This window comes from Monodelphis domestica, chromosome 2 (genome assembly GCF_027887165.1).
Source record: "Monodelphis domestica isolate mMonDom1 chromosome 2, mMonDom1.pri, whole genome shotgun sequence".
In the NCBI taxonomy this organism is placed as follows: Eukaryota; Metazoa; Chordata; class Mammalia; order Didelphimorphia; family Didelphidae; genus Monodelphis; species Monodelphis domestica.
In genome coordinates this window covers 110,062,964-110,087,745 of record NC_077228.1, presented here as the reverse complement: position 1 = coordinate 110,087,745, position 24,782 = coordinate 110,062,964, and the positions used below count along the sequence as shown (strand labels likewise).

General features: G+C 43.1%; 1 protein-coding gene, 1 long non-coding RNA gene and 1 other non-coding gene across 14 annotated transcripts in view; 2 read left to right on the top strand and 1 right to left on the bottom strand.

The window, feature by feature from the left end:
- The window catches only part of LOC103097950 (uncharacterized), an 81,145-nt gene that overhangs the window by 38,435 nt on the left and 17,928 nt on the right, over positions 1 to 24,782 (bottom strand). Inside the window, exons 2-3 of one of the 2 annotated variants that reach the window (XR_001627852.2) lie at positions 21,442 to 21,568; positions 11,561 to 11,682 (exon numbers count right to left, since the gene is read on the bottom strand). This is a non-coding gene — a long non-coding RNA (uncharacterized LOC103097950). The remainder of the gene's footprint in view (positions 1 to 11,560; positions 11,683 to 21,441; positions 21,569 to 24,782) is intronic. The other variant, XR_461595.3, reaches the window with a different exon arrangement.
- The window catches only part of BLACAT1 (BLACAT1 overlapping LEMD1 locus), a 42,732-nt gene that overhangs the window by 3,028 nt on the left and 14,922 nt on the right, over positions 1 to 24,782 (top strand). The window contains exons 1-4 of one of the 11 annotated variants that reach the window (XR_008916180.1): positions 11,701 to 12,951; positions 13,669 to 18,268; positions 19,697 to 19,829; positions 20,224 to 21,320. Coding sequence is in view for 6 of the 11 variants with exons in the window: in XM_056815809.1 (XP_056671787.1) it covers positions 19,732 to 19,833 (102 nt within the window). In the remaining 5 variants the exon portion in view is untranslated. Of the gene's footprint in view, positions 1 to 1,954; positions 4,342 to 11,698; positions 12,952 to 13,668; positions 18,269 to 18,294; positions 19,085 to 19,696; positions 21,321 to 24,782 lie in introns of those variants that run through there. The other 10 variants (XR_008916179.1, XR_008916177.1, XR_001627855.2 and 7 more) reach the window with 10 other exon arrangements.
- MIR135B (microRNA mir-135b) lies at positions 6,318 to 6,417 on the top strand. Its single transcript, NR_032174.1, has one exon. It is a non-coding gene; the product is annotated as a microRNA mir-135b (primary transcript).

Below are 24,782 nucleotides of genomic sequence, written 5' to 3'. Positions count from 1 at the left end.
TAATGCTTCCCAGCTTCCTAGAACCCTAACATTCTATGAAGAAGTCAAGGAATTGTTCCTCCAGAAGTCAGCAGGACATGTACCTAGGGTTTTTGGAAGAATCTGCCCTTTTCGAATTATTTTGTCCATGAGGTAATAGTAAGGAATAGTAAGGTAATAGTTAGGAAACTCTAACGAGTAGGTTAAAAATATTTAGCCCTACCTGTTCAGGGGATGTTAAACCTTGAATTGTCTTGCCCATGGTTTGAAACCTAATATGACCCATCTAGGGCCTAGTTTATCTTTGGGAATTTGCAGGAAAGAGGCTCTAGGATTCATCCTAGATGAAACCTCAGACTTGAGAGAGTTCAGAAAAGCATCACTAACCCAACTACCTTTGAGTATTTCTAGGGGAACTGACTTCTAGAGATCATGGAGGAGACCTTCACCCTGCCCACCCTGAGCCTTCAAGAATATATGATCTGCTCCCAATCCCCCCAACTTGGTATATTCATTTCCAATTCAACTGATTCCTAAGTCTGTATCCCCAAAAGATTTGGAAAAGGACTCTATTTTATTCAACAGATGTTTAGTACTATGTATGATGCTGTATCTCTCACCTGATTTTCCTAGGATAGAGGCCTATGCTGCCAAATGAAGTGATGGTAATTTGCTAGCTAAACCACCCCATTTGTCCCCAGTCTTATGTCTTTAGGAGAAATGGTGAGCTTTTGGTCTTTGTTGTTGAAGAGGAGAGAGCTATTAGGTTTAATGCATCCTGGAAGAATTGCAGAAGGAAGGTTTGAATCCCCAAATCTTGGAATTGTAAGGTACTTTAGAGTATATCTCATACAATCCCCGTCCCATGCAGGAATTTCATCTCTAATGTCTCTATCAGGGGCTTTTCTTGGAATGCCTCCAGTGATGTTCAGTTCCTCCAGAGGCAGCCTACTTGTAGAGGGAAAGCATTGGGTTTGGAGATAGGGGCCTGGCTTCAATCCCTACTAAAGACATTTACCTGGGCCATTCACTTCCCTCAGAGAATCAATTGCTCATCTATAAAATGGGGATAATACATACTGAATACCTTTGTAAATCTGAAGTTGCTATACAAATGTGAATTGCTTTTGTGCTTTCTAGTGGTTAGAGACTTCTTTCCTTCTAGTGAGTTAAAATCAGTCTTCCTATACATGTCCTCTCTAAATTTTTCCTGAGATCTTCATGTTTGGAAAGTATTTAAGGCTCATTATGCTTCTTCTCATTTCTCTCTCCTCCAAAGACAGATTCCTTCTCCCAGAAATTCTTCCCTGTGGTCACCACTCTCCCATTTGGATCCCAGCCCTGTTTCCCTAAAGGCCAGTTTGGGGTAGGATGAGGAAGGAAGTGTTTTGCAAACTTTAAAGCACTATCTATGTGTGAGCCCTCATCAGCAGTAAGAATAATACCTAATAACAATGAGAACAATCAGGATATCTAAGGACACACTGTATCCTGGAGTCAAGAGATCTGGGCACCCACTCAGGCTGGCAAAGGTGAATATTCAACCTTGGGGAAGACTGGGACAGCCGGAAGAGAGCTCCTGTCAAAGGCAATTAGAGGACTACTTCTCATATTCCTGGAAAAAGGGATCTTGGAGTTTTCTTGTGAAAGGTTGGATCCTGGGGTCAGAGGACTGACTGGTCTTTAGAGGGACAAATAGAATAGTGATCTTTCTTAACTGGTCATTCCAGTGCAGGGAGGGAAGAATTATCAGATAATTTTGTCCTCACAGTCCCTGCTTTGCCATCAGGGGAGAAATTGACATAGATGAGGTCAGGGTCACTCTAGCCCCTTCCCCTCTCCCTTGTTAGATTTCCTCATTCTCTCCATTTCCCTTTCAGCTTCCTTCTTTTTCAGAGTCCCTTCTCCTCTACCTCTGTACCTCATATTTTCTTCTCTCAATTTTTCTCCTGTTTCCTTTTCTATGTCTGTTTTCTTCTCAAGAGCGTTCCTCTTTATCCCCTTTATTCTTCCTTCTTTCCTCTTGTTTGCCTAGGCTTTCTCTTTCTGGAGTTTCCTCCATCCAGCTTAGTTTGTCCTTCCCTTCCTATTCCATTTTTTCTCCACCTCCCTTTCTGCTTCTTTCATTCCTCCCTTCCTTTGTCTTCCACTTCCTTTTTTTCTGCCTTCAGAGTTGCCCTCTCCAATCCAGTTCCACTGAACTATCTACCCTCCCTCCCCACCTCTCACCTTTCTGTCCTCCCAAAGGCAACAGGACAGGGCTAGAACCAGTAGGCAGAGCAGTCTGCTCTCTCATTAGAGGCCCAAGGTTGTGTAGTCATGAAGAACAATAAGAGTTAGAGGAGGGAAGAATGGGGCCTCTGTCAAAGCAAGAGAAGTTCCCTGAATCTCTGGATTTGAACTGAATGGGAATGGGAACACCAGAGGGAGGGACCAGGAGGGGAGAGACTGGAAGAAGGAGGAGAAGGAGGAGGAGGGAAGGACAGAGCTGGGAGGTTTGGGGAGCAGGTATCGAGTGCCGTCGGTAGTCTGCCAGTATAGAGAGCACTGGCATCTGTTAGAATTTTAGGGAAGGTAATTCAGACTACTTTCCTTCCATGTCTAGGCAGAAAATGAGAAGGTCCTCAAGGATGGAGGGATATGGTTTAGGAAGTCTGAAATAGAGAATGTGCTCTCCACAAATGAGAGAAGAGAGAAGGGCAGAGGCAAGTGGTCCTGGAACCACTTTCCTATATAATTGGGACCCTGGAGATTTTTTAAGCTCAGTGTCTTCCATTTCCTGCTACCAACACAGCTGTGGCCAGGGTCCTAGAAATGAACTGTAATTCCAAGATGGGTTTATAACATTGGGTCAGGGAAAGGCATTGTAAGCCAAGGAGTGAAGTAACTAACATTAAGCAGGTAAGTCATTGAGTGATCTTTCTGAGTAGGACCCCTGATCTGAATTGGAGAATCTTAGGTTAACCACAGCTTTTGGACAGAAGCAGAGAATACTCTCCCTTTGAGTTGAGGGGGTTTAGGGTTGACAAACTTCCCCCGAGAGGGGTCAGGGTCTTCAGATCTAGAAGAAACATTGCCAAAGATCAGCCAGTCTTACAACATTCTTTGAGAGAAGCAACTGCCCATCAGAAAGTCAGGATTCACTTTTTTAAAACCCTTAGCTTCCACCTTAGAATCAATACTGTGTATTGATGGATTCAAGGCAGAAGAGTGGTAAGGGGTAGGCAATGAGGGTAAAGTCATTTGCCCAGGGTCACAAAGCTAGGAAGTGTCTGAGGTCAAATTTGAACCCAGGATCTTCCATCTCCAGGCCTGGCTCTCAATCCACTTAGCCACCTAGCCCTTTGGGCTCCTGTTTACCAGAGTCCCATTTCTGTCTGCCCAAATACACCCTTTGGGGGGAAAAGCCTGCCTTTTGTCTGATCTTCCAACTTTAGAATGTCTTAAGATTGGAAGCCAGAATTCCATAGATTTTGCAAGGTGCTTAGTCACACTGAGAAGAAGGGAGGGAAGGGATATGGGTGAGAGTAAGAAGGAGGGGAGGGTGTGGCTCTCCAAGAGGGTTATAACTGAGAGAAACATGGATCCCATCACCCCTTGGGCTAGGTGAATGGTCACAAGAGATTATTCACCTGGGAAGATTAGCTCACTGTGTCTCTCTAGAGAGAAGACAAGTAGTCAGAGAAAGGGAAGGACTGGGAGGGAGGACACAAACCCAAAGGAGTAGTGGAGTTGGGGGAGTAGGGAACTCCAGGGAACTGCCTTAGGTCCCAAAATAAAGCAAAACAAAAATTTAAAAAGTAGGGGGAGGTAGAGTGGGAGAGGTAGTTCTGAAGGCAGGAAAGGAGGAGGAGGAAAAGAAAAAAGGCCCTCCACACCAATAGCAGAGTGGGGGGATGTGAGTAATGCCCAGGCTACAGAGGGAATGAGATGAAAAGGAAGTAGATACAGAGCCTTGTGCTTCACAGACCAAACAGAAGGCAGCTCAATGAGACCTTTGTTATTGAAGTACCCCAGAGTCAGGGTTCAAGGAATACCTGACCACAGCTCCGCCCCAGTCTCCGCCCCTCTGCTGCTGCAAAAGCCCAGGCTCCTAGTTCCCTGGAGAAGACCAGAGGGAGAGAATGGGAGGGGTCGATGTCTTAAAAATGAGTCAAGTAGATTTGGGCACTGCCCAGATTGGATGTGAGCTCAGAGGGAGGGGAGAAGGCAGGAGAGGTAAGGTAGGACTGGCTAGCCAAGAGCTGCTAGGATCCACTCTACCCCAGCCCAGATAGAATGTGGAAGTAGTTGGGGATTATGGGAAACAGAAGAAAGGGGAACTAAGAAAAGTGCTGCCACAGAAGGAATTTGGTGAGCCAGGTGAGCTGACTGTCGATCCTCAGGGTCATCTGTCCTGTATCCCATTTGGGATGAGGAGGTGGGAGAAAGAGAGGGGTAAGGGGGATTGAAGGGTGGCTGAAGTTTTACTGGAGAGTCCTTGCCCTTAACCCTGGAGTGAATCTTGGAGCCAGTGAAGGGAGAAAAGGGAATTGAAGGAGCGTGAGTGCTGTGGATTGTGTTTTGTCTCTCAGATGGCATGAATGAGGAACAAGGAAGGTTCTGAGGTCAGCTCTCTTAGGCAAAGAAAGAGTGGAGAAAACAGGATATCTCATAGGAGAGGGGTTACTCTTGTCAGAGGCTAGCAGAGCTTGGCCAGGAGAATGTCCCATGAATCTAGATGTTGATTGCAGACCTGGGGCCAGGAAGAAGTCTCTTCCTAGGGTAGATGTCTCTCTGGGGATAGTGGAAGCTTTTGGATGGGCAGCTGATAGCAATGTCCAGACTCCAGTAGTCCTAGGATGCCAGGTGTGTGAGCCCAGCTGGCTATTTCCATGTCTTATTAGCCATTACTAAAGCAGGTAAGAAGCTATGCCATGGTACTCAGGATTTGGTGTACATTCTTAGAAGCCAGATAAGAAGGAGTAGCTGGAGGGGGGTGGATGCCCTAGTCAGTAGCTTCTGAGAAATTGTTGCTAACTGAATACATTATCAGAATAAGAAAGAAGGAAACAGTCTAGCTTTCCAGGATGCTGTGCTACCAGTGGAGTCAAGAACAGGGGTGTCCTCAGGACCCTTAGATCTGGAATTAGGTAGGGAGTTCTTTCTCAACTCCTCCTGTTGCTTCAATTCTGATGCTATGAATTCATGCTTGCCAACTATATAATGCAGAAAAACAATAACCTACTACTTCTACCATCATTGCCCACTCCCCCCACCCCTATTGCCAGGGACAGTATGGATCCCCTTATATTCCCCAGCATCTTAAGCCTTCTGGAAAAACCAGTAAGCTCTCCTGACCTTCTCTACCTTCACTTGAGGTCAGAAATAAACAACTGTTCTTGCCTAAGAAGTGGAGCAATTTGCAGGTATCTTAAACTAACCTAGAATGTCTAGGGCAGAGGTGCCTAACATGGGTCTTAATATGGGTGTCTTAAAAATATTCCAATTACTATATTTCAGTATAATTGGTTTCCTTTTTAAAAATTTTTAAACCTTTACCTTCCTTCCGTCTTGGAATTAATACTATGTATTGGTTCCAAGGCAGAAGAGTGGTAAGGGCTAGGCAATGGGGGTTAAGTGACTTGCCCAGGGTCACAAAGCTAGGAGGTGTTTATAATTGGTTTCCTTTGAAATTCTTTGAATTTTATTTAACATACTTCAAAACATTCTGAGAAGGGGCCTATGACAAGAAGAGTTCTGTGACACAAAAAAGTTAAGAACCCCTGGTGTAGGCAGTCTCTCCTATGTCTTGCATAGCTTGGGGACCCTGGGGAGACTTGATCGATATCCACAAAACTCAAAAAAGATAGGCAGTACCGTAATCCCAATGATTGCTACCAATGGACTAGAAAGGGTTAATTTGTGTAGGGACCTGTAAGATGTGGGGCTCTGGGGCAGCCCAGCATTAAAAGAATCCATCTCTGTGCTCTGGGGGAAGGGAGTGGAGGGAGGGGGACATTGAGGTTCAAGGCAGGGGGTTGGAAGCTAATTAAGGGAATTTGAAAGTGTCCTTTATGGCCAGGAAGCCACCACTACCACCTCCAATATCCCAGAGTGAGTACCATTGTGTGGAGGCCTTTGTGGGACAGAGAATTGAAGACTCATTACAAGATTGGCTTTAGTATTCTTGGGGTGAGGGTGAGGAACAAAGGTTGAAGAATGTAACTTGGGGGGCCTTGAGCTGAAGCCAGGGTAAATCAGCTCTGGGAGGCTGAGGGGGAGTGGGGAGGAAGGATTTTCTCAGGTATACTCAACTCCCTATTTCCTTTGGATTTCCCACCGACGGATCCTCCCTTAGCTCTCTGCTGTGGCCTATGGCTTTTCATTCCTATGTGATTGCTGTTCCCAACTCATGTAGGGCTAAAAGCCATGGGCTACAGGGAGGGGAGAGCCTCCTCTTTCGACCGATGCTGCGTCTCCCCTTGGAACCCAAGCTCTGACCCTCAATGGAAAAAAAGGGCACCGGAACACCCTGGCTTCTAGTTTGGGGTGGTGATGGGGCTGGGGCAAAGAATGATCTATATGGCTGTAGTATAAAGAAGGCTGGAATCAGAAGATAAGAATTCTAGTCCTGGTTTTGTCACTAACATGCTGCATGTACCTTAAGCAAGCAACTTAACCTCTCCTGGCCTCAGTTTCCTCATCTATAAAATGGACCAATTGAACTGGAGCTTTATAATCCCTTCCGCCTTTCTGATTATGGCAAACTAGGAAGATATGCTACATTGGAGGTTAAAAGACCTGGATTCAAATCTCTGCCTCTGCCACTTAGGAGCTATGTAACCTTGGATGAATCCGTTAACTCTCCAGGCCCTTAGTCTCCTCAACTGTTAAAAAGAAAAGGCAAGATTTGGAGTTGATGACGGCTAAGGTTGATTTCACTTATCTTCCCTAAATGGAAGATAAGTAACTTGTACAAAAGCATCATTTGGGTTTTTCTTTTTATCCCTATCACTATACACTTAATGGATGCTTAAAAGTTTGTTTCCAGAGGGCAGGTAGAAAGGGGGGGGGGCACCTAAGGTACCTAAACTGGGAGATTTTGGACTCAGGTCACATCTACTGGCATGTAGTTCGGGACAGGAGTGATTTTTCAGGCTTTTAGGGGAGTATAAAGTCAATAAGTACCCTAGACTTCCAGGGTCATAGAATTATAGAATCATGGACTTATGAGGGATCTGGTTCAATTTGTCCTTGAAGCATGAATTTCCTCAGTGGCTTCCCTCAAAAGCAAACATCAACCAACCTTTCAATGAAGATCTTTAGGTGTTGGGAAATAATCATTTGCTGAGGCAGCCAATTCCATATCTGGACAGCTCTAAGGGTTAGGAAAACATTTTGTAAATGATGAAGGACTACATCATCTTCTTCCTCATGTAGAGCCCAAATTGGTCTATTGGAACTTTCAACCTATTTGGTTCTAATTCTTCCTTGTAGGGCTAAATAAAATAAGCCTGTAAAATATGACACAAAGAATAGTGCCTAGACGAGGGAAGGTGTTTGGAATAGAAAAGACACTGGTCATTTGGAGAGTATCTAAGAGAGAGAAACTAAACTAGGGAGAAACCCTGCCCCATGAGGACTGACTGAAGGAAGTGGGGAAGTTTAACCTGAAGAAAAGAGGACTTGAGGGGGAAGAGGAGAATGGTATCAATCTTCAAAATGTTTTATAGGTTGTCACATAGAAGAGTCCTGTTTGGCTTGGTTCCAGAAGGCAGAAAGAACTAGCATCAGTGAGGGAAGCTACAGAGGGAGATTTAGGCTCAATATTGGGAGAATGGAGGACAGGATTTTCTAATAAGTAGAACTATCCATCAGTGGAATGACTTCCTCAAGAGGCAGTGGGTTTTTTTTTTTTTCCATTGGAGTTCTACATAGGATCAATGACTGTTTGAAGGGCATGCTGAAGAGGGTATAGGTTTTTAAGTATGAGCTGGACTCAATCAAACCAAGAGTCTTTGATATTGAGACATACTTGATAATACTTTCCATTTCTTTTCTAACTCATCCTGACAGAATCCTGGGCAATGTTTTTTCCTAAAATTTAGTACCCAAAATAGAACTGGATATTCCAAATATATTTTGATTAAGATAAGGGAAATCTACCCTCCTTCTGGGGACTCTTTCTGTGGAAGCACCTCAGGTCTGCCACTCCATTAAATATTTATTAAGTATCTAATATAGGTAAGACATTGTGCTAGGCACCAAAAAATACAAATTTAAAAAATCTAAGAAATCCATACCCTCAAGGAACTTATATTCTTCTGGTGGGACCCTATGTGTGTGTATGATAATTATCTATGTAATAATTATATAATATAACATATAATTATATATAATAATACATATATATATATAAATTGAGGAAGGAGAGGGCACTAATAACTACATGGATTAGGAATAATTTCCCATATTCCACCCACAAACTAAACCTTGAAGGTATTTAGGATTTCTAAGGAGAGGTGAGAAGAGAGTTGTTGGGCTTTAAAGAAGAATCAAAAGGGTCAATCCCAAGAGCTGGCCCTATTATTTAGTGTACTATTTAAGAGAAGGCCTTGTGGCTTAAGGGAATATAGAAGAGGAGGCAGAAACAGAGAGGAAAGGGTATTAGGGCAGCATATACTTACTAAACAAAGGCAAACAGCTGATACTCCTCATTAGTTCTCATTGCAAAATATCATATTTGTTCATTTTTTCTGACCTAATGGAGCATAACAATCCCCAGGTCTTTTATATATGAATTATATATTCATTTACTATGTTTCTGGATGTGTCTCATCCTTTGAATGCCATTGATTTTTTGAACCTAGATGTGAGACTTTACATTTATTCCTGTTACATTTCATATCCTTTGTCTTAGCTAACATTCTAGCCTGATAGAATTTGTTCAGAACTTCATCCTGTCATGCACTAGACATCCCTTCTAGATTTAAATCATTTGAAAATTTGGTGAGCATATCAACTGCATAGGTCTGTCTATAGATAAAAACGGGGAACAGAATAGTAGCTTTAGTTGATTGGTTCTTACCACCTCCCTTCTCCTGAGGTCACTCACTAAGAGTCTTCTAAGTTCTTTCATTGTCCTCCCTACACAGATGAAATTCTCAAAATTATAAAGAGATTGAAAACAGGGGCACTGTGTCATCCAGGGTAGGAAAGAGAGACTCAGAATAGAGTTGGAAATGTGATTGTACTGAAGTCTTCTGGAGAGGCAGCACATTCACCTCTTGCTTAGAGAATTTTTGTGCCCCTCCATTCAGGGAATTTTCTTTCTTTGCTCCATATCATATAAATGACTCTCCAACTAGAGTCAGGATACAGAACATTTCTATGTCCTAGGTAATGCTTGAAAATTTCTGTTCCTCTCTCTGAAAATCTATTATTTTTTAAACCCTTACCTTCCATCTTAGAATTGATACTGTATATTGGTTCCAAGGCAGAAGAGTGGTAAGGGATAGGCAATGGGGATTAAGTGACTTGCCCAGGGTCACTCTTGCCTAGCTAAGAAGTGCCTGAGTTCACATGTGAACCCAGGATCTTCCATCTATAGGCCTGGCTCTCAATCCACTGAGCCACTTAGCTGCCCCCTGAAAAATCTACTCCTCACTGGATGTTTAGAGCCTTTGTTATATAGCACAACTCAACATATCACAAAACAAATACCTACTTGATATAGAAAGTACAATTTCTTGGCATTAAAATGTGTAATTATAAATAATAGCAGTAAAATTTTTCTCTTTGCCCCCTCATTCTCCATTCCTATTCCCACTTGTTCCTCTGTGACTACTTATCTTATAGTAGCAAGGAGCAGTAGATGTATACCAAACTGAATTCCAGTCAGGAAAACCTAGGTTCAAATCTGACCTCTGTATTTACTATCTCTGTGACTGCGGCAAAGTAATTTTAATTTTGAATCTCAATTTCTTCATTTGTAAAATAAAAATTATTATACCTGTAGCTCTTGCGGGGTTATTGTGGGACTCAAATGAGATTATATATGTAAATGGTTTTATAGATGCTAGTTATTATTATATCCTGGATATGGGAACCTGACAACCATCTAGCCATCTTCTAGAGAGCCCTTCTTGCTTTGATCTGAGTTATTTCCCTCTATAGCCCAGAAACGAAATAGGTTACCCAATATGAATGGCTACAGAAACTTGGGGAAGCTAGGTGGCTCAGTGGATAGAGAGCCAGGCCTGGAAATGGGAGGTCCTAGTTTCAAATGTGGTCTCAGACACTTCCTAGCTGTGTGACCCTAGACAAATCACTTAATCTCAATTACCCAGTCCTTACTGCTATCCTGCCTTGGAACCAATACTTAGTATTGATTCTAAGACAAAAGATAAGGGCTTAAAAAAAGAATAAAAGGCAACACTCTTGGCCCCCTACTCCCATTCTCCTACTCATCTATGCAGTGTACAATTGTCACAGATAATGTGCAAAGGGTACATTTCTCAGGAGATCTGAGGGCGAACATGTGCCTATAATGTCATTCAAGGATCTAACTCCAAATATCTTCATTTACCATCTATTTCCTTTTCTAGTACCAGGCATAAAAAAAGGAAAGGAATTAGAGAGATGTCCTGTTCAATCCTGCTGAGATTAGACAATGGAGAAAGCCAGACTTTCCTGGGGCTCAGCACCCCAAATGGTGTTCAGCTCCTTTCTTTGATTTAGAGTCCCCAAGGATGAACAATGGAAGGGAGAGGAATCAGGATCCAATAGTGTCTTCCAGGCTCTGAAATCTCTCACTCTTAGAGATCTGTGCTTTCCCTAATATGGTCATCTGCCTGTCTCTGAAGAATGGTTTGTTCTCTTCCTTTCTTCTCCTGCCCCACCACTCATCATAAAGGTAGCTCAAGGTCTACTTTCCCAGGTGTGCTGAGCTCCAGGAATCCTTTTTCGAGGCTTGCTCATAAGGCCATTAGGGAAATAAGGATTGCTCAGAGGCAATGTTCCTTAGAGTTTTAATGAACGAACAAAGAATTCAGAACTAAAGGATCGTGGCCAAGAGAGCAGAGTTGGAAAAAAAGATATTTGTATACTTTATGCAAAGTTTGGAAAATATGTCTTCCCCACTGGAAAATTCCCCTTGACTGGGGCAGGATGTTTTGAGTCTTCACATACATAATTTGACTTACACACAAAAATGTATGTACCACAAACAGGGGAATGTTTCTATCTATGCACATCTATAAAAATGATAGCATTTAGTCATGAAGCACTTATTGCCTGCCCACTATGTACTAACTGTGCTAAAGGTTGAGAATATGCAGAAGAGGAGAGGCAACAGTCACTGCTCTCGAGAAGCTTACAGTCTATTTTTATATAGCATTAAAAAGTGTCTGTGTTGTGCCCAATCTGAAGTTAGGACCTGAGTGGCTGTCTACCTTTCATGATCTTGGTCCTGTCTATGGAGGAAAGCAAGTGGAATTGTGTTTTGTTTTGTTTTTATAGAACTAGGGAAATGGCTACAGGGCTGGGTTCCATCAACCCTGACAACAAGCAACCTGTTTCAAAGCCACAAGAATCATACCTGCTCTTGAGATCTTTGATTCTCTAGAACTGGACCAGAGTTTAGTTGGAGATGATGAAGCCAGATCTAGCCGCCCCATTCCCAACTCTTGACCTATTCCAATGTAGTCAGGCTAGGAGAACCTAGAGAAGATGGATATATGCCTTCTGAGGATTCACAAACAAAATGTCCTCTTGTCTAGTCAAACTAAACCTAAATCATCCCAGATGGTGATCTCTCTCCTTTCTCATTAAAATTCCCAGATAAGCCCATTCCATAGCATTCTTTGGTAGCATGATCCCCCTGTTTAACAACCTTGACCATTAAGACTGCCTAAGGTCTGATCTGAATCCCTCCTTCATTATCTTTTATCCCATCTTTTGGTAGAGATGGAGTCCAGCTCTTCAGTCTCCTCTAAGATGTGAAAGCTATTTTTTAAAAAGTACCCAGCCCCCTCCATTTAGAAAAAGGTTGCCCTAGATGATCTCTAAGCTCCTTTCTAGCTTTAAAATTCCATATTCTATATTCTTAGCCCAGCTCTGTATAAAGCTGAACAGAGCCATCAGAGCTCAGAAGGGTGTGGCAACTTTCACTGAGCAGGAAAGGAAAATCCCAGGCGGTCTGAGTACTAGGGTGCTGTTTCTAGAGCCTAGGACCACTGTTGTACCTATGCCCCCACCCAAAAGTACCCCAAAAGCTCCCCACTTGAGATGTCCTAAGTGGGAAGAAGGAGGTACAGAAGTGGGGTAAGGGGATTTGGGACTGCTCTCTGGAATCTAGAAAAGGAGCTCTCCTTTTTTCTTCTAGGTGGCTGAGTATGTGGGAAAGAGGTCCTAAAATCCTGGGGGAAAGAGGAGGCTGGCCCCTAGGCTGAGATCAGGGGTCTCTCCTGCCCAGAAGGAAGCACAATCCCTCATGAATTAGGGTGCTTTCAGCAAGAAGGAAGCAGGGGGCCCTGCCTCAGCTGGGCTGAGAAAGAGTTAACCTCTGAGGAGAGCCCAAGCATCCCTAGACTTGAGTCTGGTACCCAGCTCCTGCCCCAGCCCCTGCCAACTTTTGAGAAGAAGCCTTGGGATCTGTAGTCACTGCCACCACCTTCCCCTGGCCTAACTGTTTATCAACACTGCCTCGAAGACTACAGCTCCCAGAAACCTACTCTGGATAGGCTTGGGGGGAACAAGGTGGGGGAGGTGTATGGGGAGCGGTGGCAGCAGGAGATGAAGGGAGAGGGAGGAAGGAGGTGGCAAGACAAAACCCAATTTCCCCCCTTCCTTTTTAATTCTTTCTTCTGGTGTGTCTGCTCCACCGCCCGGCTAATCCCCCAAATCCTGTCTCCTAAGCTGCAGCTGCTTCCCTGCCGCAGTGATGAATGACTCAGGGAGGGAAGGTGAATTCATATTTTAATTACTGAGGTGCGGTTCCGAGGGGGATCTTGGGGAGTTTGCCGCTCTAGCGCTGGGGAGGGGGAGAGAGCTAGCACTGTGCATGAGTGCATGACCACAGGGTTCCCCTTCCTCATCTAGGTGCATCTCTTTCCTCTGTGACTCTTGAGGGGGAGGGGGTAGTGTCTTTTCCGGGAGCTACTATGTTTCTGTCTTGAGAAAGAAGTCTCTCTCTTACTTGTCTGCTAATTCAATGCATGTCCCATTACTGGCCTCTACACGTCCCCATCCCCACCCCCACCCCAGCACAGACACACTCAAGGCTTTGAAAGGGGCATATCTAATATCAGAGAGATCCTGGAATTTAGTGACTGGGAGACGGAGGATCCACTTTCTTTTTGGCTTAATCGGGAGCCTGTTCAGCCTGTTTTCTGTAGGTTTTCCCATCTGCACAATGGGGGTGGTATACCATCTCCCCACTCATACCAGAGACAGAAGGAGGGAGAGGGAGGAGGACGAACGGAAACAATGTCTGGCCTGGAGAGGAGAGGTGGTTGGGGCGGGCTAGAGGAGGGAGCACCTGGCCCAGCACGGTGCAATCCACAAAGCCAGCAGTCTAATATTTGCTGGATTACATTGAACTGAATCGAATTGAAAGGGTCTGAGGGGATGGGGGGAGCAGATAAAGGGTGATTTCTCCTGCTGTTTGGGATGATGCTTTCCCCATCTTCCCATCCCATCTCTTAGGCTGGACGATTGAATGGTGTATTTGGCAGACGACTCGTTTAGACCCCCACATCGAAGACTGTTTCGGGCCACTGAATGCTCATGAAAACCTTAAAGGAAAAAGCAGGGAAGGGAAGTTGGCCACAAATCACTGCCAGGGCTTTGAAGATAAAAAGAGCCTACTCTCCATTGCCCAGGGTCATGTTCTCTTTTGGGAAGATTATCCAGATACTTTTTGTATACCTGCCACCCGGATCCCTCTTACTCTCTCTGATTCTGGGCTTTGGGGCTTCTTGTTCATTAGCATTTTCTGTGTTGAGACTAGGAGGCTAGCTAGCAGAAGCAAGTATAGGAAGAAGAAAGGCAGCATTATGAGTGCCATGTTAAGTTAGGCATAAATTGAAAATCCAAGATGAAATGAGCTTTTTTTGGCATTATTTGTCAATTTCAAATGTTTGAGCCTCCTGCCCTAAAAGTACAGATAAAAAATTTGAAAACGAGAAACAGAAAGAGACAAAGAAACAGAGAGACAGACGGACAGAGAGGAGGGAGGGAGGAAGGGAGAAACACAGAGAGAGAAGTCCTCAAATCCTCAGAAAGGAAAAAAATTGGTGTAAAGGTGACTTCATCTTGCCTTAGAGTGATTCTTGCCCTTGAAAAAAAAAAAGGTTTTAAATGTAAATTTATAATACTTTAAGGTTTGCAGATTACTTTCCATTTTTATCTTATTTGATTCTCTGCAATTCTGTTGAGATAGGTACTATTTTTATCTCCATTTTACAGATTAAGAACCAGGCTCAGAGAGATCAAGCAATTTACCCAAGTGCCACAAAACTAGTAAATGCCTGAAGTAATATTTGAAACCAAGGCTCCCTAAACGAACTCCCCTGCTGTGTACCATTATAATCTTAGGGGTTCTGTTACCTGGCACTCACTGTATATGAGAGTAATGAGAGGAACACCATGAACCTGGGTCTTTTGGGTTCTCTCCTCAACCAGAGACTTGAGAATAAACTGCAAAGATGGTCAATGAGATGGTTCAGTGGGCTATGCCAGAACGGTTGGCATAGATTTTGTGCTTTACTCAGGGTTAAATTTAGGAGAAATTTGGTGGATGAGGTTTTGTTTCTAATTTCCAACCTTCTCTGATATATTGGGGAAAGGGCATATCTTGAAAGCTAGGTAGTATGAAAGGAAAAGTGGGGGGGGGGGAGAAGAATGGAGTTAAAGAACTGCCATATCCATTCTAGTCCTAGCCAAGGCACAGCTATAGATGGCAGAGAGAATCCCATCCCTCCCTTAGCATACACTCAAACAACATCCTAGGTCGAAATAATCTGCTCTTTTTCATTTAGAGGTTCCTTTTCCCCCAATAACAAGGGGCATCCAACAAGATGTGCCCCCCTTCCCATCTAGCAAACATCTGAAATTCCTATAGCAGAGGAAGTCAACACTGACATTTCAGAAAGCCTTGGACTAAACTTCAGGAGCTCCAGCCCTGCTCAAGTGAAAGCTGCTGGCTTATTCCTTCTTTCCACTGTCACTGTTTTATTCCAACTTGCCAGTTCTAAACCTTCCTTACCGAGTCATGTAGGGTAATTCTTAAAAAGGTTAAAACTTTCCTTATGTTGCCCCATGGATTCTAGGACCCCCAGGAAGGCACTGGGGTAGGGAGTGGGTGGAGAAATTGAACTGGCAGAAAAAGGACAGGGGAGGTGGTATAGAAGAAGGATGGGTACATAAGTAGGCAGCAAGGGATCCAAGGAAGGGCCTGAGAGGGAATTATTGTCAGCACTATTTCCATAGCTGGTAGTGGTATCTTTCTGGTCCTGGTTTTCCTTTTGTTATCCTTATCGATTTCTACTGATATTTTCCCCTTGCAATTTTAATAATACTTTGTGTTGTTAGAGAATGGACTAACCTAAGGGAAAGAGGTTGGAGAATTATAGTGAATCCCTATAGTTCTCCCCTAATCTGAAATCCTTCAGGTCAGATGGTCAAATCTCTTTACCCACCCCCATTCCCATCCCAGTTGAAGGTGAGTTCTAAAAATGCCCAATAATAAGCTCTGCAGAGTTAGTCCCCTGGCATTTTTAAGCTAAAGAATCCAAAGCCCAGAGAAGTTCTCTCAGAAGCCCAGAGTGACTCAGCAGCAGATCCAGGAATAGCACCCAAGTCTCCTGACTCCTAGTATATGGGGGTGTCTGAATCAGTGTCTGTCTGTCTGTTTCTCTCTCTCTTTCTCTCTAGGTTTGCCATGGGAGAGTTCCTTAGATAGCTACAGTAGGTACATCTAGAAATATAGTAGTTTTGTCTCCATATTCTATATATATCCTGGAGATTGCTCTCTGGTATCTATATATACTCCAGGTGAGTGGGTGTATGAACAGCACTGGAAAATGGGTTATTAAGTAACTGGCTTCCCTGCCTGGACTCACTAAGATTCAGTCGCCTGCCCATCCCAGCCAGCCTTTGGAAATTTATTGTACCTATTAATTACAACCATTAACTACAGCTGGTGAAATTTTTATAAGGAGGACCCTGGTGACTCTGTCTTCCCTGCAGCAAATTAACTATGAGAGGGTGGGAGGGGGAGAGTCCCATTGGCACCATGGGCCCCACTATGGGTGGGTTTTGACTGGTGAGGTTCCTGCTTAACCCTCTGCTCCTCTGCCTAAAGAAGCACAAGGGCATTTTTTTTCTCCAAAAGGACAACAGAGGAGGGCAGACCTGACCTTCTGGGCCCAAAGAAGGCTCTGATATCAACCCAGCCTTTAGGACCACCTCAGTAGTTGATCCAGTTTAAACCAACTTCCAGATTCTGGCATCTAGTAGACTCAGAGGAGATTCCAGGGGTGATACTTGGGGGAAGGGGTGGGGGACTTGTTCCAGCCTATGAAATAAAACAAAGAAATGGGGCTGAAAATGGTCAATTATATATAGCTTTCTGGGGAGGCAGGATGGTCTAGTAAGCAGTGTTAAAGGTGGAGTCAAAAAATTCTGGGTTTGTATCTCACTTCTGAGGCCAGCTCTCTCACTCACTTTCTCTCCATTCTTTTCCTCATCTATAAAATGTCACAATACCTACGAAGTCTACCTTACAGGGCAGTTGTGAGGATCAAATGAGACCATAGCTTTAGCTCTGGAAGGAACCTTAGAGATTAATCAATTGATGAAACTATAAACATTTATTAAGCACCTACTATGCACCAAGCACCATACAAAGAACAAAGAATAAAAGAGATGCAAAAGATCATCCCTGTTCTCACAGAGCTTACAATCCAATGGGGGAAACAACACAAAAACAATTATAGACAAAGAACACTATCCACAGGATAAATGAAAAATAATTCTGAGAGGGAAGGCACTGGATTTAAAAGGGCTTAGTAAGAGAATTAAAAGATTGGAAAGGGTTTCCTGTAGAAGGTAGGGTTTTAGTTGGGACTTAAAGGAAGTCACTGAGGTCAGTTCTCAGAGTGGAGGAGAGAGAGCATTCCAGGAATGAGAGGCAGCCAGAGAGAATGCCTGAAACCAAGGGATCTAGTCCAACTCCCTCAAATAAAGTTAAGTGACTCATCTAAGGTCATATAGGTCTGGGATTGTGGCTGATCCTATGACTCCAAACCTGGAACTCTTTCCCATTATATCATAATATATCTAGAAGGACAGTGTTGCATAGTAGAAAGAGCCCAGAGTGTCAGGAAGGCCTGAGTTCAAACCCTACCCCTTAGAAATTTACTTCTTTCCAGGCAGCTAGGTTGTTCAGTGGATTGCAAGCCAGGCCTAGAGATCAGAGGTCCTGGTTCAAATTTGACCTCAGCCACACTTCCTAGCAGTATGACCCTGGGTAAGTCACTTAATCCTCTTTAACCAATCCTTATAGTTCTTTTGCCTTGGAACCAAAATACAGTACTGATTCTAAGATGGGAGGTAAGGGTTTAAAAAAAAAAGACAAATTTACTAGCTTGTGTGACTTGCCAGTCACTTCAACTCTCTGAACCTCAGTTTTCTTATCTATGAAATGGAGATAATAACACCTCCTTTACAGGGTTATTGTGAAGTTCAAATGAGATAACAGGAAAGTTCTTTGCTACAGTGCTATTTTAAATGTTATCTATTATTATCTAGGGTGCTTTTCAAACTTTACATTGCTGCATAAATGTCAAATACTATTTTACTCTTCTATTCCCTTTGAAAAAGTATAAGCTAGACAGCTCAGGAAAACTCTCCCAGGTTCTCCCTTCCATATAACCATGCCTAGCACCTTTCTCAAGTGAGCACTACAGTTCCAGGTTTGGCAGACCACTGTGCACAGAGCCTGCCTGGAGTAGAGTTCTGCCCTTCCTGTGTCAGGGCTCAGGTAAAGGAGGGATGGAAAAACACATCGATGGAATCACAACATGGCCAAGGCCTAAGGGAACAGTCCTGCGTAGTCAGTTCACAGAGCCATTTATTAGGTCTGGGAGAAAATGACATTTCTAAAGTGAGCAGGCTGATCTCCGATGGCTCCTCATCCATCACTGAGACTGAGACAAGCACAAGAATTCTCCAGCTTTTTGTGTTGAGGACCTGTCAATGGAGATATTTGCCCAACAGGAGGCAAACCTAAATGAAGAGGCAGGTAGGTGATAGTGTGGATAGAGAGACAAGACTGGAGATGGGAGGTCCTGGGTTCAAAGATGACCTCATATACTTCCTGGCTATGTGACCTTGGGCATGTCACTTAACCCCCCTTGCCTAGCCCTTATCACTCTTCTGCCCTTGAACCAATACACAGTATTGATTCTAAGATAGAAGGTAAGAGGTTAAAAAAACCCCACCTAAATGGAGCCACACTTTCCATTCTGCTGGTAGTTGGAATTATTCCTCTGCTGCTGGAGGGAAAGGACCTTTGCCTTAGCCATCTTTGTCTCATCCACAGTGTATGAGGCCTCACACAGAGTGTTGTTCAGTTGTAACTGATTCTTCAAGACTCCATTTGGGATTTTCTTGGCAAAGATACTGGAGTGGTTTGCCATTTCCTTCTCCAGTTCATTTTATAGATGATGGAAACTGAGGCCAACAGGGTTAAGTCACTTGCCCACAGTCACACATGGTTAGTAAGCATCTGAATCTGGATTTGAACTCAGACCTTCCTTAGACCTCTACTCTATCCACTGCTCACCTAACTACCCAGAGTAAGTGATCAGCAAATACTTGTTGACTAAACAAATGTTCTTCCAGGTTTATACTGAATGAACAGGACATGATGAAAGAGGGCAACATTCATGAGCATTTGTGAAAAAGTCTGTTAAATAATATTTTCTTACTAACTAGAATTATTGAAATTGGGAGGAGGAAGTGAAAGAGGAAGCAAGAAACCCAAACTACTTCCAAGGGTCTACACAAGTCCATTCCTCTCTTCTGGGCTCCTGAATCTCATTTAACTTTTTTAAAGGTTTGTGAAGCACTTTCTTCACAATACAAGCAAAATACTAGTATCCTTGTTTTATTTATGGAGAGAGAAACTAAGATTGAGAAGTTGTCACTTGCCCCTTACCCACGCAAGAGCTAGTCAAAATTCAAGGAAGGGACTGGAACCAAGGTCTCCTGATTTGTCTAATACTATCTAAGCCAGACTGCAAAAACAACAAAGCAGGAACCGTACCCCCAGCTTGAACAGATCAAAGTTAATTTTCTGTCCATTTATTTCTCCATTCCCCAACCACACATGTGTGTTGGTGAGCTGGGCAAAGGAGATAGAGGTCTTTTTCTTGGCCACCCTGGAGTTATTCAGGTTCTTAACTGGAAACTAATATTTACTGGTTTCAGTCCTCCAGGTTTGCAGTTAGCACCTGCAAACAGACCAGAGGCCTTGGGTTTTCAAAGACATTCCTTCATTCTTCTCCCTTGTTTGGTCTAAGAGGCAAGAAAAAATCAGCTGAAGTCCTGTTGCTCTCTGAGGATTGTAGGGATGCCCCCACCTATAGGCTTCTAGGAACATTAACTCTAGGCTGCATTGTGTCTTCCTGTCCTCCTTCTATTCCTCCTTCCCCCTACTTCCTTACAGATCTCCAGTGAATGGCCCTCAGCCAGGAGTAGGGAATGCCCCAATTCACCTTTGCCTGCTTCTGTGGACTCCATGGCTTCTGCAAAATGAAGAGGAAGAAAGAGGATACCCGCAGGCATCGGGAGACAGCAGTGTGAGTGGAAACAGGGACTGTACCATTTGCCTGGTCAGGTTACCCCCTTGTCCCATCCTGAGGGAGTACTTCACTTGGTACCCTTTGAGATTCCTGATGTGAGGCTCCAACCTAGAGGTTAGGACCTTGACGAAGAAGATATAGTTGGCACCATTCATATGCTTTGCATCCCCATACCCCATCTCATCTAACCCTGAATGGATATTGGGACTTTTCCAGATGCAGAATAGGGGTGGTTGGAATGGTCCCAGGTGGTTTGAGGAGTAGATGCTTAACCCAGAGACAAAGCCAGGGAGGCCTTTTCTGTTTAACCTGATTCAAAATCTAAGTTTCATCCCACCCCACCTGCTTTCACCTCTCCTCTGTACCCTCCGATCCTCCAACCCATACCCAGGAACCTCCATGCTTGAGGAAGTTTGGGCAAAGACAGGATAAAGCCAAATGAAGCTCGGAAACCTCTGTCAGGCCTTCAAGAGAAAGAGAAGACTTCATACCTGGAACATTTATTCTGTCCTGAAACTGAATGTTTATTGAAGGAAACCCATTCAGAATGAAGGACTCGAAGTCATAGGTTGGGATAATAATTGCAAAATCAAGAAGATGGAGAGATGGGCACCAACTTCTTTTGATTAGAATCGTGGAACTGTCCCTTTTCTGGATTGGGGAGGTGGGAAAGGAAGGGATGTGTTCTTTGGTGGGCTCTGGTGGGACCAGTGTAGGGGGAAAACATTTTTCTTAAGAAATGGAAATTGGGGTTTAGAATTCTGGGGAGGAATTTCTAAGTGCTGATAGGAGGGTAGGGGGAAAGGATTGACTCTGTGTCCTCTCCTTCTTTTGGGCCTATCTATTCCAGGTTCTCTTTATTTTAGGCTCCATTGGAGGTCAGAGTAGTGGAAGATGGGATGAATGAATTAAGGAACTTCAGGTAGGAAACATATGGTAGATAGTGATGTCTGTACTTCCCCTCAAGATGGATTCCAGTTCTTTAGGGTTCTTTTCCTCTCCTCATTTTCTACTGATAACTTAGTTTCTGTCCATAAGGCAGAAATTTCTTCTTCCAGATGAGCCAATAAGTTCCATCATTTGCTTCCACAATTTCCATGCTTTCAGGGCGGGGAGAGTGATCCGAGCAACTCTAGGTTTCTAGTGAGCCCTTCTCCCCTTCTTAAAGCCATAAGAAAATGTTTAAATGTTGTGCCTTTTGGAGGAGATCTGGGGAGTGAGAAGGCTTTGAGATACATAATTGTTTTTTATTTCCTTCCGTTGTCCTTTCCAGAAGGTAGGAGGCAGAAGAGATAATAATTTTCTTCTTTGTATTATTTAGTAAGCAAATAGAGTTTTGTCAATATGCCTGCGGTACCTTTAGTTAGACTCTAGCAGAGGCAAAAGAAAAGAAGAAAGGAAGGAAGGGAGGCAGGGAAAGAGGGAAAGAAATAAAGGGGGGGGGGCAAAATAAGAAGGAATGGAATAGAGAAAAAAGAAAAAGAAAAAGATAGATAAACAGAAAGGTCTTGCTTTGGAAAGAATGTTCTTTCTTACTATAGGACATAGCCCAGAAGCCATCTTAAAAATTGGATTCTTGATATCCAAGGGAAAAAATAACTCCACTTACCAAGATAAAGGGTAATTCAGTCAAAGGTTGCCAAAAACATTGCCATGATTTCCCATTCCTTGGAGGTAGGCCACTTCTTGAACAATAAGGATTAGAGGGAGACCTCCTGTATCAGACACTTGAAGCTCTGAGTGAGACAAGTAAGTAAAGGCAAATCCTAAATCATCTGCTTTTGCCAGCTCTGAACACTCTCCTTTCATGTATATTTAAAGGCAATAATTGAATTGTTTTCATGGAACCTAGGCTACTTTTGTAAGAATGCACCAGCTCCTAAAATTCCCCCTACCTCCAAACCCATGCCCCTAGTCCTACAATACATTCCCCCTGATTTAGAACCAAACAGTTTAAATAGAGGCTACTCCCCAAAGAAAACAACTAGAACCAGCATTTAAAGAATAGTAAATGGCAGCTAGGTGACAAGAGGACCTGAGTTGAAATCTGGCCTCAGATACTTCCTAGCTATGTGACCCTGAGCAAGTCATTTAATTCCATTTGCCTAACTCTTGCCCTTTGTTCTTAGAATTGTTATTAAGTCAGAAAGTCAGGGGATGGTAAAAAGAAACTTTTAAGATATTTTTCTGGCTCTTAGATGACAAAGAAGCTCTGGCTATGGGAATGGTGGGGAGGTAGGAAAATGAAACTGTCTTTAGATCATCACACCCTGAAACTAGAGCTAGATGTTGTATATGTAATCACTTAAAAAGTTCTCATAAACTGAGATTACCCTTTCCCAGCAAAACACCCAACTTATATCTTAGGCTTCAGGAGAATGCTGACAGAAGAGTTAAAATATACTTATTGGAATTTTAAAGCAGGGATAGAGAAAGTAGAACTTCCCTATGGTCAGTAGTATTTCTGAGACAAATTCTAGCTGGCAGTCATAGAAAATAGTAGAGTTCTTTAGCTGCCAAGCCTGAAGAGAAGCATCTACCAGCTCTATCCCTTTTTTAGAACTAGGTTGAAAGTAATAAGAGGAAAGATTAAAAGGCCAGTGTGGACTTGCTCCCGCTGTTGCTGCTGAAGTTGAAATGAGGATGAGCCACATACAGTCTCTTAGGTTGTTCTGCCCACCTAAGATAACAAATTTTAGTGGCTCCTCTGGACCCTAGTCCCTCCCCCCACACACACTGAAAAGAGGGATGCCATTCTCCTTCCTTTCCAGGAAAATGATGGAGATGAATGTACAACCCTCAATCCCATGGGAGAACTAAAGGGGAGATGATTAGAAGAGCAAAGGCATCAGTGGTCCATGAAGACCACAGGAATTTTATTCTATTTTCACCCTCAGAGATTTCTCTCCTGTCTTCTTTCAGGAGATGGTGTCTCTGGCCAACTTGCCACCTGCTACCCTGCTCTGTCTCACACTTATTCCCAGAAAGGTGGAACTATTTTGCCCTTCCTCCCTTGAGTCACTCCCCTAAATGAAGGTCACCCTGAAGTTATCGTTTCTGCATTGTTTGCACTCTGTTCTAGATCTATTCCATGTCTAGAACCAGGGTCAAGGAGGGCATGTGGTAAGAGCATTGGGAATCTAAGGGAAACCAAACTACCCAAGTTCTATTCCACTGGCTTACTGTGTGAATTGAAGGGATTCTCCTAGTCTCCCTGTGCCTTGGTTTCCCTATATGTAAGAAAGGGAAAGAATTAATTCTGCACACTTTTCCACCCTCTCTGTCCCCCTCCCTGCTATCAGCAGGAGTGTGATTAGGATTTGTAAGTGTTTAGAATTCTTAGAATCTGATTGCTGTCCAGGGTCCTGGCTCAGGGAACAGAGGGGCAAAGGGAAAATCCCAACCTCTGTCTCAGGTTGAATTTCTTTGTACTTACAATGTATTTTCCTTTCCAATTTTCCAGGGAAGGGATTTTTGAATGTAGAGGGTAGCCATGGGGAGAATGTATGTAGTATATATGTACATATATACACATATAATATTTAATGCAATAATTTAGTTAGCTGAAATATGAAGATAAAGATTTAGTTATGCTTAGTTCCACATACCCCCTGAGTCCTAACCAGAGTGAGTACTTTCTGTGCTACTTTGGCATGCTGGGTTTATGGGGAGAAAATTATATTGGCATCTCTAAAGGCATGACGGGGAGGAGAGGACACACAGAACTGGTGCTCCTGTCCCTAAAATGCCTCCAAGAAAATCCATGTTCTGTACTGTCATTTCTTTCTTTCTATAGACAAGCTCCTAGAAAACTCTCAAAGCCTGTTTAGGATATCTTCTTTCCCTCTCTGTCTCTCTCTCACACACAAATACATACATATATATATGCATATACATGTTCATATATCACATTACATGTATAACTATTCTGCTCTCTCCACCTCATCCTCAACCCTACCTCTCCAGAAGCCATTTTCCCACATATTTTAAACTCTTTTCTAAAATTTCTTAAATGAATGAAGAAAATCATTCAGTCCTTTTCCTCTGCTCCCATCCGAGTACACCACTAGCATACTATTCGAGTTCACTTACATAATTGCTACAGTCTCTACCCAAACTGGTAGCACAAACTTATCCCTTGATTTCTGAAATGGGTACTAGGAAAGCTGAGAACCTGCCCCCTCTACTGACTAACTATGCATGTTGCACATGAAATTCAGGTATACCAATGATGGGATTCCAGTGTGGTAGGGTTATGGGGGTTAAAGTAAGAGAAATCATAATGATATTAAATGGATTTATAATCAACATACCTGAATTTATAAGTTAGTGCTGTTCCTAACACTCCTGTGTGGCCTTGGGCAAATCATTTCTCTTTTTAAGTTGTAGTTTTCCCCATCTATAGAATGGGAGAAATTATTCTCATTTCTTCCTTTACTAGGCAAGGATTGTGAGACTGAATCTGATCAGATTGTTGAAAATGGTCTGAATTTAGAAAGAGTTTTATCATAGGCAAATTGGATTTAGAATAAGATTGAGCCTTAGAAACCATCGTCCAAACCCTTCATTTTACATGTAGAAAGTATGGCCAACATGAGCCGGATCTTTTTGTGATAAGCTCACAAAAACCCAGTCCATAAAAACTCAGATTTGGAAGATCTGTGCCAAATACGTTATGTATAGATGAAGAAAATGAGGACAAAAGAGTGACTTGTCACATAGAAAAGTCATAGACTTATGGAGATAGAAGAAACCCCTCATTTTACAAGGAAAGAAATGAAGTCCCAAAGTGGCTAATTGACTTCCCCAGGTCACACAGGTAGTGTTTTGAAGAGCAAAAATATGAACCCCAAAATTCTGAATCTAAATGCAGTGCTTTTTCTACTATAACAAATTATAATCCAAATTTAAAACCTTGCAAATGGCCCTCAAGTGGGTTAAGTGCATTCT